The sequence below is a fragment of the Pavona decussata genome, unplaced genomic scaffold (assembly GCF_977016875.1).
Source record: "Pavona decussata unplaced genomic scaffold, jaPavDecu1.1 SCAFFOLD_38, whole genome shotgun sequence".
Classification (NCBI taxonomy): domain Eukaryota; kingdom Metazoa; phylum Cnidaria; class Anthozoa; order Scleractinia; family Agariciidae; genus Pavona; species Pavona decussata.
The window spans coordinates 1,268,976-1,283,241 of NW_028145460.1; the positions used below are offsets into that span (position 1 = coordinate 1,268,976).

At 39.2% G+C, this 14,266-nt stretch overlaps 1 protein-coding gene across 1 annotated transcript; it reads right to left on the reverse strand.

The window, feature by feature from the left end:
* Positions 1 to 578: 578 nt before the first annotated feature.
* Positions 579 to 11,646, reverse strand: LOC146483488 (uncharacterized). The gene is made up of 3 exons (XM_085105641.1): positions 11,531 to 11,646; positions 2,173 to 6,652; positions 579 to 1,531 (listed from the first exon to the last, which is right to left on the reverse strand). Exon 2 carries the CDS (start codon positions 6,639 to 6,641, stop codon positions 2,175 to 2,177), a length of 4,467 nt encoding a protein of 1,488 aa, XP_084961767.1. The 5' UTR covers positions 6,642 to 6,652; positions 11,531 to 11,646; the 3' UTR covers positions 579 to 1,531; positions 2,173 to 2,174.
* Between the last annotated feature and the right edge of the window lie 2,620 nt (positions 11,647 to 14,266).

Sequence of the window (14,266 nt, forward strand, 5' to 3'; positions counted from 1 at the left end):
AAACTTGCTGAAAGCTCTTTACCATATTTACGCTATTTTAAAATGTTCATCAAAAACAAAATCTTTAACGCGCTCTCAAAAGTGAAAGAGCTAAGTGTTACTGAAATAATTGTCTTCGGCGACGATAGACGTTTGGTGATCAGATTCATTTCGGTGGATATCTGTTCGAATGGCCTTAATCACCTAAGAAATTTGGATTTAGTTGTAAAGAAAATCGAAAATTTTCTTGGTAAAAATGTCAACTCAAAATTTCGTACCACTGGAAACTAATTCCTTTCGTTTTCGAGGTGACAAATATGTCGTTAAAAAATGTCAACTAGAATTTTCGTGAAAGTAACAACAGCTAGAAAATTAGGGGAATAATATTCCTTTCCCCACAAATGTCTGCAATTTAGAGTGTAGGCTAAAACGTCCGTGTCTTTAAAACGATCTGGGGGACACAGGCGACAACATTTTACGTATTTTACTACAGTGTCCTCGTTGGGTCCCCCTGCCCGGACTGTCTTTTCTCTCTGAGAGGTGTCAAATTATTTTAGATTTCATGCACTAAAATGCGATTATTAAAGCCGAAGGTGCAAAGGGAATAGGGAATAAACAAAAAGAGAATAATAAAGAACGATACTGAATTATCTGTGTCACAAGACAGCATTCGATTTCGTAACTGTACACTTTTATGTTTCATGTATTCGAAAGTGACTGGGTAAACGGCATACTTTTACTTTAAAAATACGAAATCTCCTCAAATTTGTCTCCTTCATAAATGAATTACTGTGACTATCCGATATTAACAAAAAGTAGTGGGAATTTCAATCCTCTGACGACAAAGTAAATATTTCTAAGTGATCACTCTGACCAATCACAGCAGACTTAAAGAGTACAAAGCAACTATCAGAATGCGAAAAAAACCCAGATAACAAGAACCAAGAACGGGGAAACGCGTGCGAGCAAGTCACGATTGGTTTCGCTCTCTCATTGGCTGAAAAAGTGATGCGTGTTTTGCTAACCAATCACAGAGCATAGTAAAGTACACGCGAATTCCTGTCGATACTCAATCGAAAACCGCTCTAAGCATGGGAACTAGCATCTCCTGATCCTTTTGTTGTCGAGACGTTCAACACGATTGACGATTTAGTTGCTTTTGTCATACATTCAGGTGTAAGTTTGAAAACGCACGGTGTCTACCTTATTCTATACCTTGCAAGATATAACTACACGAAAATTCAACTGTGTTTATTTCGAGAACTCTAAATGCTACCTAATTAAATTCCCACGCTGAAACCCCTAAAAGTTGTGAGGATTGCCTCTCTTCTTAATTCAGTTGAATCTGGAGAGACCGACTTGACAACGAAAACTGCAACAAAAGCACGCAAGCCCAACTCGCTATATAATACAACTGTGATAAGTCAATGCTTTCAGCGCAAGTGATTCTACTTTGGTTTACTGTCCAAGTTACTGACGTTATCTTTCAAAATCGGAACGTTCTGTTTTGTCGGGCACTCCTCGGCGGGTGGCCTGGGCAAGACACCTGCAACTGATAAACAAAAATCTTATTTTAGGGCTAGTGTTGAAATCTGGAATAATTACCAGCTCTGGCGCATAACTACCAAACTGGAGGGCTTGGGAATTAAAAATGTCTGTTCAAGTTGGTTTCGAAACGAACTTTGTGAATTTGTTCATAGTCAACTAATCTAACGCTACCGCTACTTCAGTTACTTCGCCGGATCGCGAGCCTGCTAGTTACAATACTACTTCGCTAACTCCGATACTTTTGTAACATTTGAACTGTGATTAAATCGTTTTAATAATCATTCTCTTAAATGCAATTCCAATTGTCTATTTCCTCCCACCACGCTACCCCTGTATTTGTTGAAGATTTTTGAGTAGCCTCTTAGATCTCAGCAAATACACTGTATCAGTAGTATTTCTTTTATATAACTCTCAAAAACAGAATGACGGAACGGAACGTATAAGAGGTATAAGTTAACTTAATACAGGTAGAATTGTTGTTGATCGTATTACGATGTTCATAAATCACGGAATAAGAAAAGACCAATAACAATGTACCTTTTGGTCTCCTGTCACAGAACCGTTAGTGTTTCCAAGAGAATAGAACAGTTTTCTTGAATAATTCATTCAACACCCATAATGATAAAACTCGTAGATAAAACAAACCTTTACTTTCCGAAATCAAACGCCACGTTATCCCCAATCAGCATGAAAGGCGCCCAGTTTCCCAAGTCAGCATAGCCATTACTTCTCATCCACTTCATGGCCTGGTGAAGAGACTCACTGGCACTTTCCCCACGAACCAGGTGTTTGTAGAAACGACTCATTAACTGCTCTGTTGCCTCGTCTGATATGGCCCACAGGGCCACCAACACTGAGCGTGCACCGGATCCTAAGAACGCCCGAGCGATTCCAACAACTCCCTCAGCTTTAACATGTCCTTGTGCACTGTGACAACAGCTGAGTACTACAAGTTTTGCTCGCAGCTGAACTTGTGAAATGTCATCCATTGTCAAAAGGTAGTCTTTCTCGCATGGAGTCCAGTTAGTGAGGCGTTGAGGGGCAAGAGCAATTTCTCCTCTTTCGGCATGACCATGAGCAGCAAAATGAATCAGACTTACAGACGGTATCCTCTGAAGGACTGCTTGTTTAGTTGCTCGCTCCTCTAACAAAGGCTCAGCTCCGAGTAGTTCTGCTATCATCTCCGCTTCCCTTCTTGCAGAGGGCAAGCGACAAGGATGCTCGAGGTGTCCCTTGTAAAGCACGTCCCCAACGTCTGGATCGCCTACTATCAGTGCTCCGGTCTGACTGTGATAATCTGCTGGACTGTCCTGAATGAGCCCGAGAGTCGACAAAGAAGGAACAATGCGGATTCTGTAATTCTGTGACAGGTATTTGTCACTTTCATCCTTTAATGCTGCGAATGGAACTTTGTACAAGGTGCGATCAGGAACAATCACGATTTCAGGTTCGTCAAGTAAGTTAGCCACGGGAGCGATGATCATTTTGTAACACACGGCTAGGTTTGGAACGGGTTGAAGGTTTTCCTCTTCTTCGGTCTCTACTGGGTGAAAAGGTGCGGAGCTCCCTTCCTCCAATGCTTCATCTGCTGAGTCGCCGACTTTTGGAAAAAATAACGATCGATCTTCGTACTGCTCTTGATCATGTTTGAAAACATTAAATCTTCTCAAGGAACTAAAAACTTCCTGAACATCTCTTTCCTTTCCCCTTTGAACAAAACATTCGTTGATGTCTACCTTACGGAAAAGTGTTGGTTTGTTTCCTTTAAGGACCCACAAAAACATATATTTCCACCAATATGAAATGTATAGACAGTTACAGTCATTTTCTTTTTTCACGATCCTTTCAATATCAGGCCATGACAGTGGATTGACTGGTATTTGTTGATGAGCAGAATACTGAGCCGAGATTAAGTCTGCCGTAGCCCTGCCTCGTCCAAGCTCTAGAACACAAAGAGCTTCTTTCTGGTTTTCCACACCAAGACAATACAGTACGCTGAGTAATTGATAGGAAGGACTGTGCTTGTCTAAGAGAGATATCTTAAATTGGTCATGGCGTCCAAGAAAACTGCGCATTCTCTCGCACGTGTTAATGCATGCCAAGAGATTCGAAAACACATTATCTAGTAAACTTACATTTCTTTCGGAAATGACGTCGTATGCAAGGTTGAGGTGTGAGGGAGCCTCTAACGCTAAGCATCTTATCTCTCTGCTCAAGGCAAGTGATTTCTCGTGATACTCTTTAGCCTCCGCATATTTACCAAGAGAACGAAACAACGATCCGAAGTTTATATAGCTATCCGCTTCTCCATGTTTGTCACCAATTTCTTTCCTGATAAAAAGTGCGTTCTTCAGGTATGTTTCTGCCTTTCCATATTCATTGAGAGATTGATATACAGTTCCCAGCTTCCCATAACACGCCGCTTCTCCTCGTTTGTCACCAATTTCTTTTCTGATCACAAGTGCATTCTTCTGGTATTTTTCAGCCTTTCCATATACACCTAGATATTGATACACAGCTCCCAGGTTCCCATAACACGTTGCTTCTCCATTTTTGTCACCAATTTCTTTTGTGATCACAAGTGCGTTCTTCAGGCATGTTTCAGCCTTTCCATATTCACCAAGAGATTCATGCAGAGCTCCCAGGTTCCCATAACACGCCGCTTCTCCTCGTTTGTCACCAATTTCTTTTCTGATCACAAGTGCGTTCTTGTGGTATGTTTCGGCCTGTCCATATTCACCGAGATATTGATACACAGTTCCCAGGTTCCCATAACACGCCGCTTCTCCTCGTTTGTCACCAATTTCTTTTGTGATCACAAGTGCGTTCTTCTGGCATGTTTTGGCCTTTCCGTATTCACCGAGATATTGATACACAATTCCCAGGTTCCCATAACACCCCGCTTCTCCGTGTTTGTCACCAATTTCTTTGGTGATCACAAGTGCGTTCTTCTGGTATGTTTCGGCCTTTCCATATTCACCGAGAGATTCATACACCGTTCCCAGGTTCCCATAACACGCCGCTTCTCCACGTTTGTCACCAATTTCTTTTCTGATCACAAGTGCGTTCTTCTGGTATGTTTCGGCCTTTCCATATTCACCAATAGATCGATACACAATTCCCAGGTTCCCATAAGACGTCGCTTCTCCGTGTTTGTCACCAATTTCTTTTGTGATCACAAGTGCGTTCTTCTGGTATGTTTCGGCCTTTCCATATTCACCGAGAGATTCATATACAGTTCCCAGGTTCCCATAAGACGTTGCTTCTCCGTGTTTGTCACCAATTTCTTTTCTGATCGCGAGTGCTTTCTTCTGGTATGTTTCGGCCTTTCCATATTCACCGAGAGATTCATATACAGTTCCCAGGTTCCCATAAGACGTCGCTTCTCCGTGTTTGTCACCAATTTCTTTTCTGATCACAAGTGCGTTCTTCAGGTATGTTTCGGCCTTTCCACATTCACCGAGTAATTGATACACAGTTCCCAGGTTCCCATAAGACGTCGCTTCTCCGTGTTTGTCACCAATTTCTTTTCTGATCACAAGTGCGTTCTTCTGGTATGTTTCGGCCTTTCCATATTCACCAATAGATCGATACACAATTCCCAGGTTCCCATAAGACGTCGCTTCTCCGTGTTTGTCACCAATTTCTTTTGTGATCACAAGTGCGTTCTTCTGGTATGTTTCGGCCTTTCCATATTCACCGAGAGATTCATATACAGTTCCCAGGTTCCCATAAGACGTTGCTTCTCCGTGTTTGTCACCAATTTCTTTTCTGATCGCGAGTGCTTTCTTCTGGTATGTTTCGGCCTTTCCATATTCACCGAGGGATTGATACACAGTTCCCAGGTTCCCGTAAGACGTTGCTTCTCCGTGTTTGTCACCAATTTCTTTTCTGATCACAAGTGCGTTTTTCCGGTATGTTTCGGCCTTTCCATATTCACCGAGAGATTCATACACAGTTCCCAGGTTCCCATAAGACATCGCTTCTCCGTGTTTGTCACCAATTTCTTTTCTGATCACAAGTGCGTTCTTGTGGTATGTCTCGGCCTTTCCATATTCACCGAGAGATTGATACGCAGTTCCCAGGTCCCCATAATACGCTGCTTCTCCGTGTTTGTCACCAATTTCTTTTCTGATCGCAAGTGCGTTCTTCAGGTATGTTTCGGCCTTTCCATATTCACCGAGAGAATAATAGACAGTTCCCAGATTCCCATAACACGTCGCTTCTTCTTGTTTGTCACCAATTTCTTTTATGATTGCAAGTGCGTTCTTCAGGTATGTTTTGGCCTTTCCATATTCACCGAGAGAATAATACACAGTTCCCAGGTTCCCATAACACGCCGCTTCTTCTTGTTTGTCACCAATTCCTTTTGCAATCACAAGTGCGTTTTTCCGGTATGTTTCGGCCTTTCCATATTCACCGAGAGATTGGTACACAGCCCCCAGGTTCAAATAACACTCGGCCTCTCCCTTTTTGTCACCAATTTCTTTTGTGATCGCAAGTGCGTTCTTCAGGTATGTTTCGGCCTTTCCATATTCACCGAGAGATTGATACACAGTTCCCAGGCTCCCATAACACGCTGCCTCTCCCTTTTTGTCACCAATTTCTTTTGTGATCACGAGTGCGTTGTTGTAATATGTTTCGGCCTTTCCATATTCACTGAGAGATTCATACACATTTCCCAGGTTCCCATAACACGCGGATTGTCCTTGCCTTTCGTCTATTTTTATCATGATGCTGAGTGCTTTCTTATAAAGCCTTTTTGCTTCTTGATATTTACTTTGAAGGTGGTACAATTTTGCCAGTTTATAGGTTACCCTGCTTTCTTGGGATTTTTCGCCACATTCGCGAAGAACGTCTAACAGCTTCCTGCCACATTCTATCACACTTGTGTGATCGTTAAGAAGGCAGTAAGTTTCAAACAATGATAAATATATCCATTTGTATGCTAATTCAGCAAATTCCTGTTGTTTTTCCAGGACTTTGTTGTTTAGCAGAATCAAACATTCCTTACACAACTTAATAGCTTGTAGAGCTCGACTTGTGTTGCAAAGAAATGTGGCAACAAATGTACCAATAAAGATCGTCTGGATAATTTCCTCTGTGTTGTCCATGACGGTCTTAACTAGAAACCAGAGAAATAAAACAAAAGCACAGTAGTCTGGGGCTGTTTACTGTTATACTTGCAAAGCAGTGTTGAGTGGCCTCCGTGTTTTCAAAAAACCGCCAGTAACTGGTAAGGACGTCAGTTTAAGAGAACATAAAATACATTTATATTACAACAGGGGCACTCAACGAGAACATCTAAACAAAATATATGAAATGTCAACTCTGCGTTCCCAGATCGCTCCGTGGTCTTTTAATTATTATAAACCATATTTGTGTAAGCTTATACCCGGACTGTTCTGATTCTTTCAGCTGCAACTTTAAGCTGAAGAAAGGTTTAGAAAGCGGAATTTTATCAACGAAAGCTTGTAGGATTTTTTAAGCTTAAAGCCTGTATTAAAGTTCCGCCTCTTTTCACGTTTGCAGCATCCTTCGTGCAATGCAGATGATGGTTTATCTTTATTTTAGTTTTACCGTTTTTTCAACTGCTGTATCGTGTTTTCTATCGACCCTGTTATTTTTAAGTTCTCTCTATCGTCTTGCCCTTTTTCAGTAGTGCTTACCCTCTAGTTTCTGAATGAAATGACTTATGATCCATCAATTATTTTTGCTTGCCTACAATTGGATGAAATGTGCCACGTGACTAACATCATCAAATGATATTTCTCAGAATTCAAAACTCGAGTCGTCCATTAAAAAAATACCGAAATTCCCTCATTGTAAAACTTGCTTTTTCAAACATCTCTTGTTTAGTAGTCCCCCATGAAACGCATGTCGACTGATTATAATTACAACTTCTGTCAAAACAAACAATTCCCGGTTACGCTCCTGCAGTACAATGAAATTGGAAGGTGAAAATAGAGAAATGTTATTTGAAAACTTCAAGAATTTTGAAGAGTATTTTGCAGTTGAATGGGTTAAGCACAACAAAATACCAGAGTCAAAATCGAGGCAAGAAACACTTAAAATTCAACACACTATATACGGGGCTTTCCCTTTGTTTGGTTTGAAATGTAAGAATATTTTTCCTTGGAAATTCAATATCTTTTTTTTCTAACTCACAGTTTCTCTTACAGAGCTTTGCTGTCGAAAAACTGTCCGTTTTACGGAACAGTTAATGGCCACAAACAAATAATCCCTATTACCCCAGATAACTGAGGTTATTAGCCGGTTAGTAGTTATCGCTGTAGTGTCTCACGGATTTAAACAAAGATTGAATCGGATTTAACCACCAACACACACCATTGCTGCTCGTGCAAACATGTGTATTCAATCATCGTAACAGTCACAGCGCGTGCTCGATAATACAAACATAGGGGGTGGGGACCGTAAACCTAAATATTCACATATACTACAATCGCTGCGATCGGTGGCTCCCGTAACACCACGATGTTGTTTTTCTCTTTTTTGTAGGTCATTCACCCCAGGCCTACCTTGCTGATTTCACTGCATTTTCCGCTCGACCAAACAAAGGTTAATAATTCTATTGCTTTCTCTCCTTCGGATCTCTAGTTTTTACTGATTTCATCATTCTATAACAAAAACATACCGTGGTTACGTTTGACCGATCCCACAAATTCGCTTAACACATTCTTTTGGTAACGAGGGTTAAGTAGACATTTTAGAATAACACAATTAACTGAAGGCAGCAGAATATATCTTTTAGCCCTCAGGATCAACGTGTGTATTCTCCTCTCTGCTTTACATATGTTTTCTTTCTTTCTATTTTGGAAAATTTATTTTGAAGTCCAAACATTTTCTCTTTGGATCAGTTCCTGTTTTCTTATGACCCGCATATTTCATCTGGTAATGATGTTGTAAGGAAAAATTAAATCACATCAAATGTCCAAAGTTTTTAGCCGAGGGTCATATCACTTAATGCCTACATTTTATTCAATTCTTCAAACCACTGTAGTAAAAGTTAAAATTTACGGCGTTTCCATACACTAATCGGAATGACAAAGGAACTTTTTACAATAACTTTGAAAATTCCTGCGCGCTGATTAGCGCATAATTATTGTCTATAAGAATACAGACAATAAAAATGACGTCAGATGTAACAAACGCCCTTTCTCGAGGCATAATAAAGCCAAATCCGCGTTTACTTTTCCATGTCATTGTAAACAACAACGACGGCATTTTCTACAGTCTATACTCTTATTACGACGTTCTATGACTTATAAGAGTATAGACCATGGAAGACTGCATGAGTTTAAGTCCGCTAGACTACCTTAGACTTTTTACAGTCAAACCTCCGCTAACGGACACCTCCCGTTGGCGGACATCTCTCGTCAGCGGACACTTAGTCAAATTTTCAGCTACATACAAACACTACATTTTTAACCTCTCACAAGCGGACACCTCTCTTAAGCGGACACTTTTTCTGGTCCCAAGGGTGTCCGCTTACGGGAAGTTTGACTGTAATTTTATTCAATTTCTGAGTTCTGCTCAGGATATAAAATAAGCGGCCGTCGAAAAAAACGGCACATGGAACATTCAGGATTAGCCCGGAACATAAAAAAGAACGAAATAAATTCACGGAGATATATGAAAACTGAAAATGAGACAAACTTAATTATAAAACAAACAAACAAAATAAATCAGCTTAAATAGAATAAGAAACTCAAAGTGTCTGAGTAAAATCGTTTTTCTCCTGGAGGACAACCGGCCACATTGTATAAATAAAGAGTGACAAGCCTGCAATACTCCCTCGCGTGTGTTTTAGCCTTTTTAAATTTAGCTTGCATTCCACCAGTGCATCTTTCAGTGTTAAAATTGGTTTACAGTTTAAGGCCTGCGTTACTCCGGTGTATTTGTAGCGGGTTTGGCGTTGTATTGAACCATCGTATATATGACATTAAACTGGTCCTTTCTGCATGATGAGTTCCGATTCTTCATTTTGAGTATGCGGACCTCTTATTCTGAGTGTTTAACGATGTTGTTTTTGATGCCATATAAGGCATTTCAGCAAGGTTTACGGGTTTGGATCGTTCAAGTGCGTGATTGTTTCAACAGCCTTTCTTGTTAAGACCTGTCCTTGTTTGTCCTTTATTAACACTCTAGTCAAATTCTGGCTGTGTTAGTCCATTTCTTCTCATTTCCTGGTTTAAACGCTAGGGAGCTTCCAAGACCTTATTCACCCGCACTTCTAAGCAAGTCTATAGGCTCTCTCCATTCACATTCAGGCGAAGCCCTATCGGACTATCCAAGGATTTACGATAAAACGAATCCTAAACCAAATCAGCCATTGTTTTACGGAACGGTAAGAAAAACTGCTCCAACGTATAACGTCTAAAAAAAAAACTACAACCACATTGAGTTTAACTTTTGAATTCCGTTTTATTGATAACCCAGTGGGAACTGGTGGCCGGATGAATAACCTTTTCACACAAAGATTTTTCTTTAATTCATCATATATTCTTTTTGAGCTGATTTATTTTGACTTTTTATATAAATTAGTTTGACGTATTTTCAGTTTCCATGTATATTTTTCAGTAATTTATTCCGTTTATATTTCTGTTCCAGAATGTCCCGGAATGTTCCATTGAGTTCCTGATTTTATCGACGGCCAAAATAAGCGAGCGCTGCGACTAATTATCGAAAAGAATATGTTCTTGTTCCATATGGGATCAATGAAAGAAAGGTCGAAACTGAAGAATAAGCGTGAGCGGAAAAAGGGACTTTAACTACTAAACGGACAGACATAGGCAAATTGAGCAAGATAATCGAGAATCTGCCATATCCTTGGTGAAAAATAATTTACTTAAATTGAAAGAAATTATATATCCTTGTCAGCCTTTTGTTAAATCTGTGGAATATTATCACCATAAGTCTCGCCACACAAAGCTTGTTTACCTTATTGCTTTCTTTCCTTCAAATTTTTTTTGACATATGAAGTCGGAAGTTGTATACTATTTCTACGGATTCATCGTTCTGTAACAAAAATACGTCTTGGTTTGATCAATCACACAAATTCTTTCTCAGGAAATTAAGTAAAAATTTAATTTTTAATTTAGTATCTTATTTCTCGAATTTACAAGCTTCTGTTGGCTTTACGAAAATGCTAGTCGACCTTATTTCGTAATTTTTAAGGACGTATTTGCCTCTTCGAAAACGAAAGAAATTAGTTTCACAGTATAACGAAATTTTTGGCTGATAATTTGCCGAGGAAAACTTTAGATTTTCTTTAAGACTAAATCCGGAGTTCTAAGGTGATTTACGACTTCAAACAGATTTTCACCGAAATGAACCTTTGGGTCGGCCCATGACCCCTGTTAACAGACTTCGCAACGAGGGTTCACTGGACATATGGAGATCACACAAGCAAACAGCCCTTCGCAGTGAAAGCAAATGAAACATGCTGACACGACTGTGTTGTCATTTGTTGTCAGTAGAATGAATGTTATAGTTCCATCATGGGCGGCACCCAACATGGTTCATTTCGCGGGTGGAATTCTGTTCTGATTGCTTTGATTGCCTCACAAATTCGGATTTAGTCGTACACAAAACGTACGGTTTTCTTCGGCAAAATGTCAGCTGAAAATTTCGTTATACACTGGAAAACTAATTGATGTTGTTTTCGAAGGGGGAAAATGTGTCATTAAAATTGCGAAAAAAGGTCATTTTCGTAGAACCAACAACTGCTAATAAATTCGGACAATAAAATATCCTCTCCTAAAACTGCTTTCTACAATTTAAAGTTTCAGCTAAAGCAGCCGAATAGATCAATCTGTATTTCTAATTTCTTACACAAATATGTCTTTCAAAGAGCACAAAACGATCTAGGAACACAGGAGACAACATTTAAAGTATTGTCCTTAAATGTTCTCGTTGGGTGACCCCGTTCTATACTTGACTGGCGTAAATACAACAAACTCTTAAAACATCTTTAACTTACCACGACGCCACTTACAGTCACAAATCGTCGCAGTGCGCAATCATCGGAGTATACAGGGTGCGTGGTGGCGAGAAAGAGGTGCAAGCGTTTTATTAATAGCACTGAGAACTCGAAAATAAAAGACACCTTGAACTCGAAAAAAATCCAGCAATATTTAAAAATGATGCACGTAAAACTCGAAAACGAAACACCCAAGGCTCGAAAATGATGCATCTTAAAACTTGAATATCAAAAGAGCCAACGCTATAGAAAACGATGCAACTAAAACTAAAAACCTAACGCTTGCTCTGAAAAATTGAAAACAAAACACCCAGCAGCGAAAATCCGAAAACTGCACACAAGTCCTGCAAACAAAGCATCCCTGGGTAAAACCAGTTTAACTGTGTGTGGTAACTTGACTGATATAAGCTAATGAATTCTATAGAAGGACTTTAATCTTCTTTTAGCGCCTATCTCAAACAGGAAGCGCGTAAAGCTAAAACGGCTCTCATGAGCCGCTGGGCCGGTTATTTATTTTAATGACCCAAGAAGGGTGAGGAGGGAAGGGAGGAAGGGACGCCTTTTTCAAACTATGAGTTTTGAATAGAATTTAAATTAACATGTACAAATATTTTACCGCACAACTAACTGAAACAAAGGGGTTGCATCAGAAATAATCTGTGATTAGGCGTTCTTTTATTTCGGGGGAGCGCAAAAAAAAAACGCCTAACCGCAGGTTATATCAGAAACACAATGTCATTTTTACCGTTACGACAATGATACTTCTGTACATTGGAGGCCAATTTAAATTTCCCTATTGGTCACATGATTGATGTATGGACCATTCGCGCACAAAACAGCTCAGCACACGACTACAGTGCTGTGGCGTCTATTAAATCGGATGTAAATGGACACAACAGAGAATTACAAGAAACTGACAACATAAGATGATAACTAAATTATATTTGTTTCTCTCAACTTTTGTGGATACCCGGTACTTTAGTTGAATTAACCTTGCCAGAGTGAAGGCGAAGACTTTTAGAAGTGGCTCTTGAATATTTTTGGGTAATGCAAACGACCTCACACGTAAGTTGCCCTTGTCCAAGACAAAAATCCAAAACCCACCGCAGAGTAATTTATGAACAGTCAATAGACCTTGTGCAAAAAGGCTGAAATTTTAATATTATTTTGTCCATACTAGTCTCTTTCATTTTTTCTTTGAACTCAAAAATAAGGTTAGTAGGGCTAATTTGAATTCAAACAAAAGAATATTTTAAATGTCAGCCATTTTTATTTTGGGTCTATTTTATTTGAAGATTTTCTAAATGCTCACATTCTTTTTAAATCAGCTTTATCCTTTAATCGGCTTGTTCTAGGCATTTATACAATGGAAAGAAAGCGTTTGAAAAACTGAGAACGAAAACTACGCCAAGACTTTAAATATTCCTTTCTATAAAATCAATAATTTATTCTCCACTCCAGAAACTACGGGAAGACTAGTGTGAGTGAGGGATTATGGGATCGTTTAGGTGGACGGATGGAAACTGTGCCGATAAATAAGTCCATTCTTCACATTTGACATTATAGCTCTTGTTAAGTAGTTTTTTTGGCAGTCAGTTGTATAGAAATTCCTCTTTTAGGTAAAATTATATACCAACAGCTATACTACCTTGAGAAAATATCCAAAAGTGCACTTCCTCATCGACGGGATCGTCTACCCAAACCACCCACAATCCCTGACTCGTACCAGTCTTTTCACGGTTTCTACAGTGGAGAACTGTAGTGTGAAGTTGTGTGATTAGTCATACATTATTTCTTATATCAGCTTAATCCCATAATTGGCTTGTTGTAGGCATTCATATACAGTTAGTTTAATTGGGAACAAATTTTGATGGAGAAAACCTATACCCAAACAGTTTTCCTTTGCAGAAAGTTGATGATAATCCTCTCCACAGCCCTCTAAAGTTTTCTTGCACCCGTTTAATCCGAGTGCTAACAGGTAACTATTCAAACAATTATGGTTCTGTTCGAGGAAGCTTTTAAAATTTTGCGGCCTGTTGACGATAAAATCATTTTACAAGTTGAATAAAAGTGTTCGCACGGCTTCTTTCTTTGGAAGAATCAATGCTCAGTAGAAATGCCGTGAACTTTGTAGTGAGGTAATTAATAACTTTAGTTTGAATCTAAGTTTCTTAGTTAATTGCACTCTTGGGCCAGCTTGTTCCAAAGCGTATAAATGCTCAGTTCAAGATTAAAAATTAACCAAGGTTTTCGTATTTCTCATTAAAATGTTTTTAAACGCTAATTTTAACCTAGTCTTACGTAAAGAAAAGTCTATATTAAAATTCTATGAAGAGTCTTCATTGATTAATAATTAATCGGGTTTATCGTAAATATATTACCTTTCGCGTCTTTACAAACTGAAGCTCATTTCTTATTCGAATGAACAGCAAGAGTTATACACCTATGTGATTTACCTGACGGTTACAAAGGCTGCGAATATTTCCTAAACTGAGTGATACCTACTTTGACTGAAAAACTCACGGTAACATTGGAGCAGAATTTTGGACAAGAGAAAATGTGTCTCTTATGTTGGATAGGAGATCTTTTTAACAATCTCGTGGTAAATCCTCTATAAATTTCGACACATAGTGAAACCTCATGCTGGTAGTGTGCAAGAAGTATGGTTATAGTTTAGACTACCTACATTACCTTTTTCATATCCTGTTTACATCTCTTTTTACTTATAGTATTTCG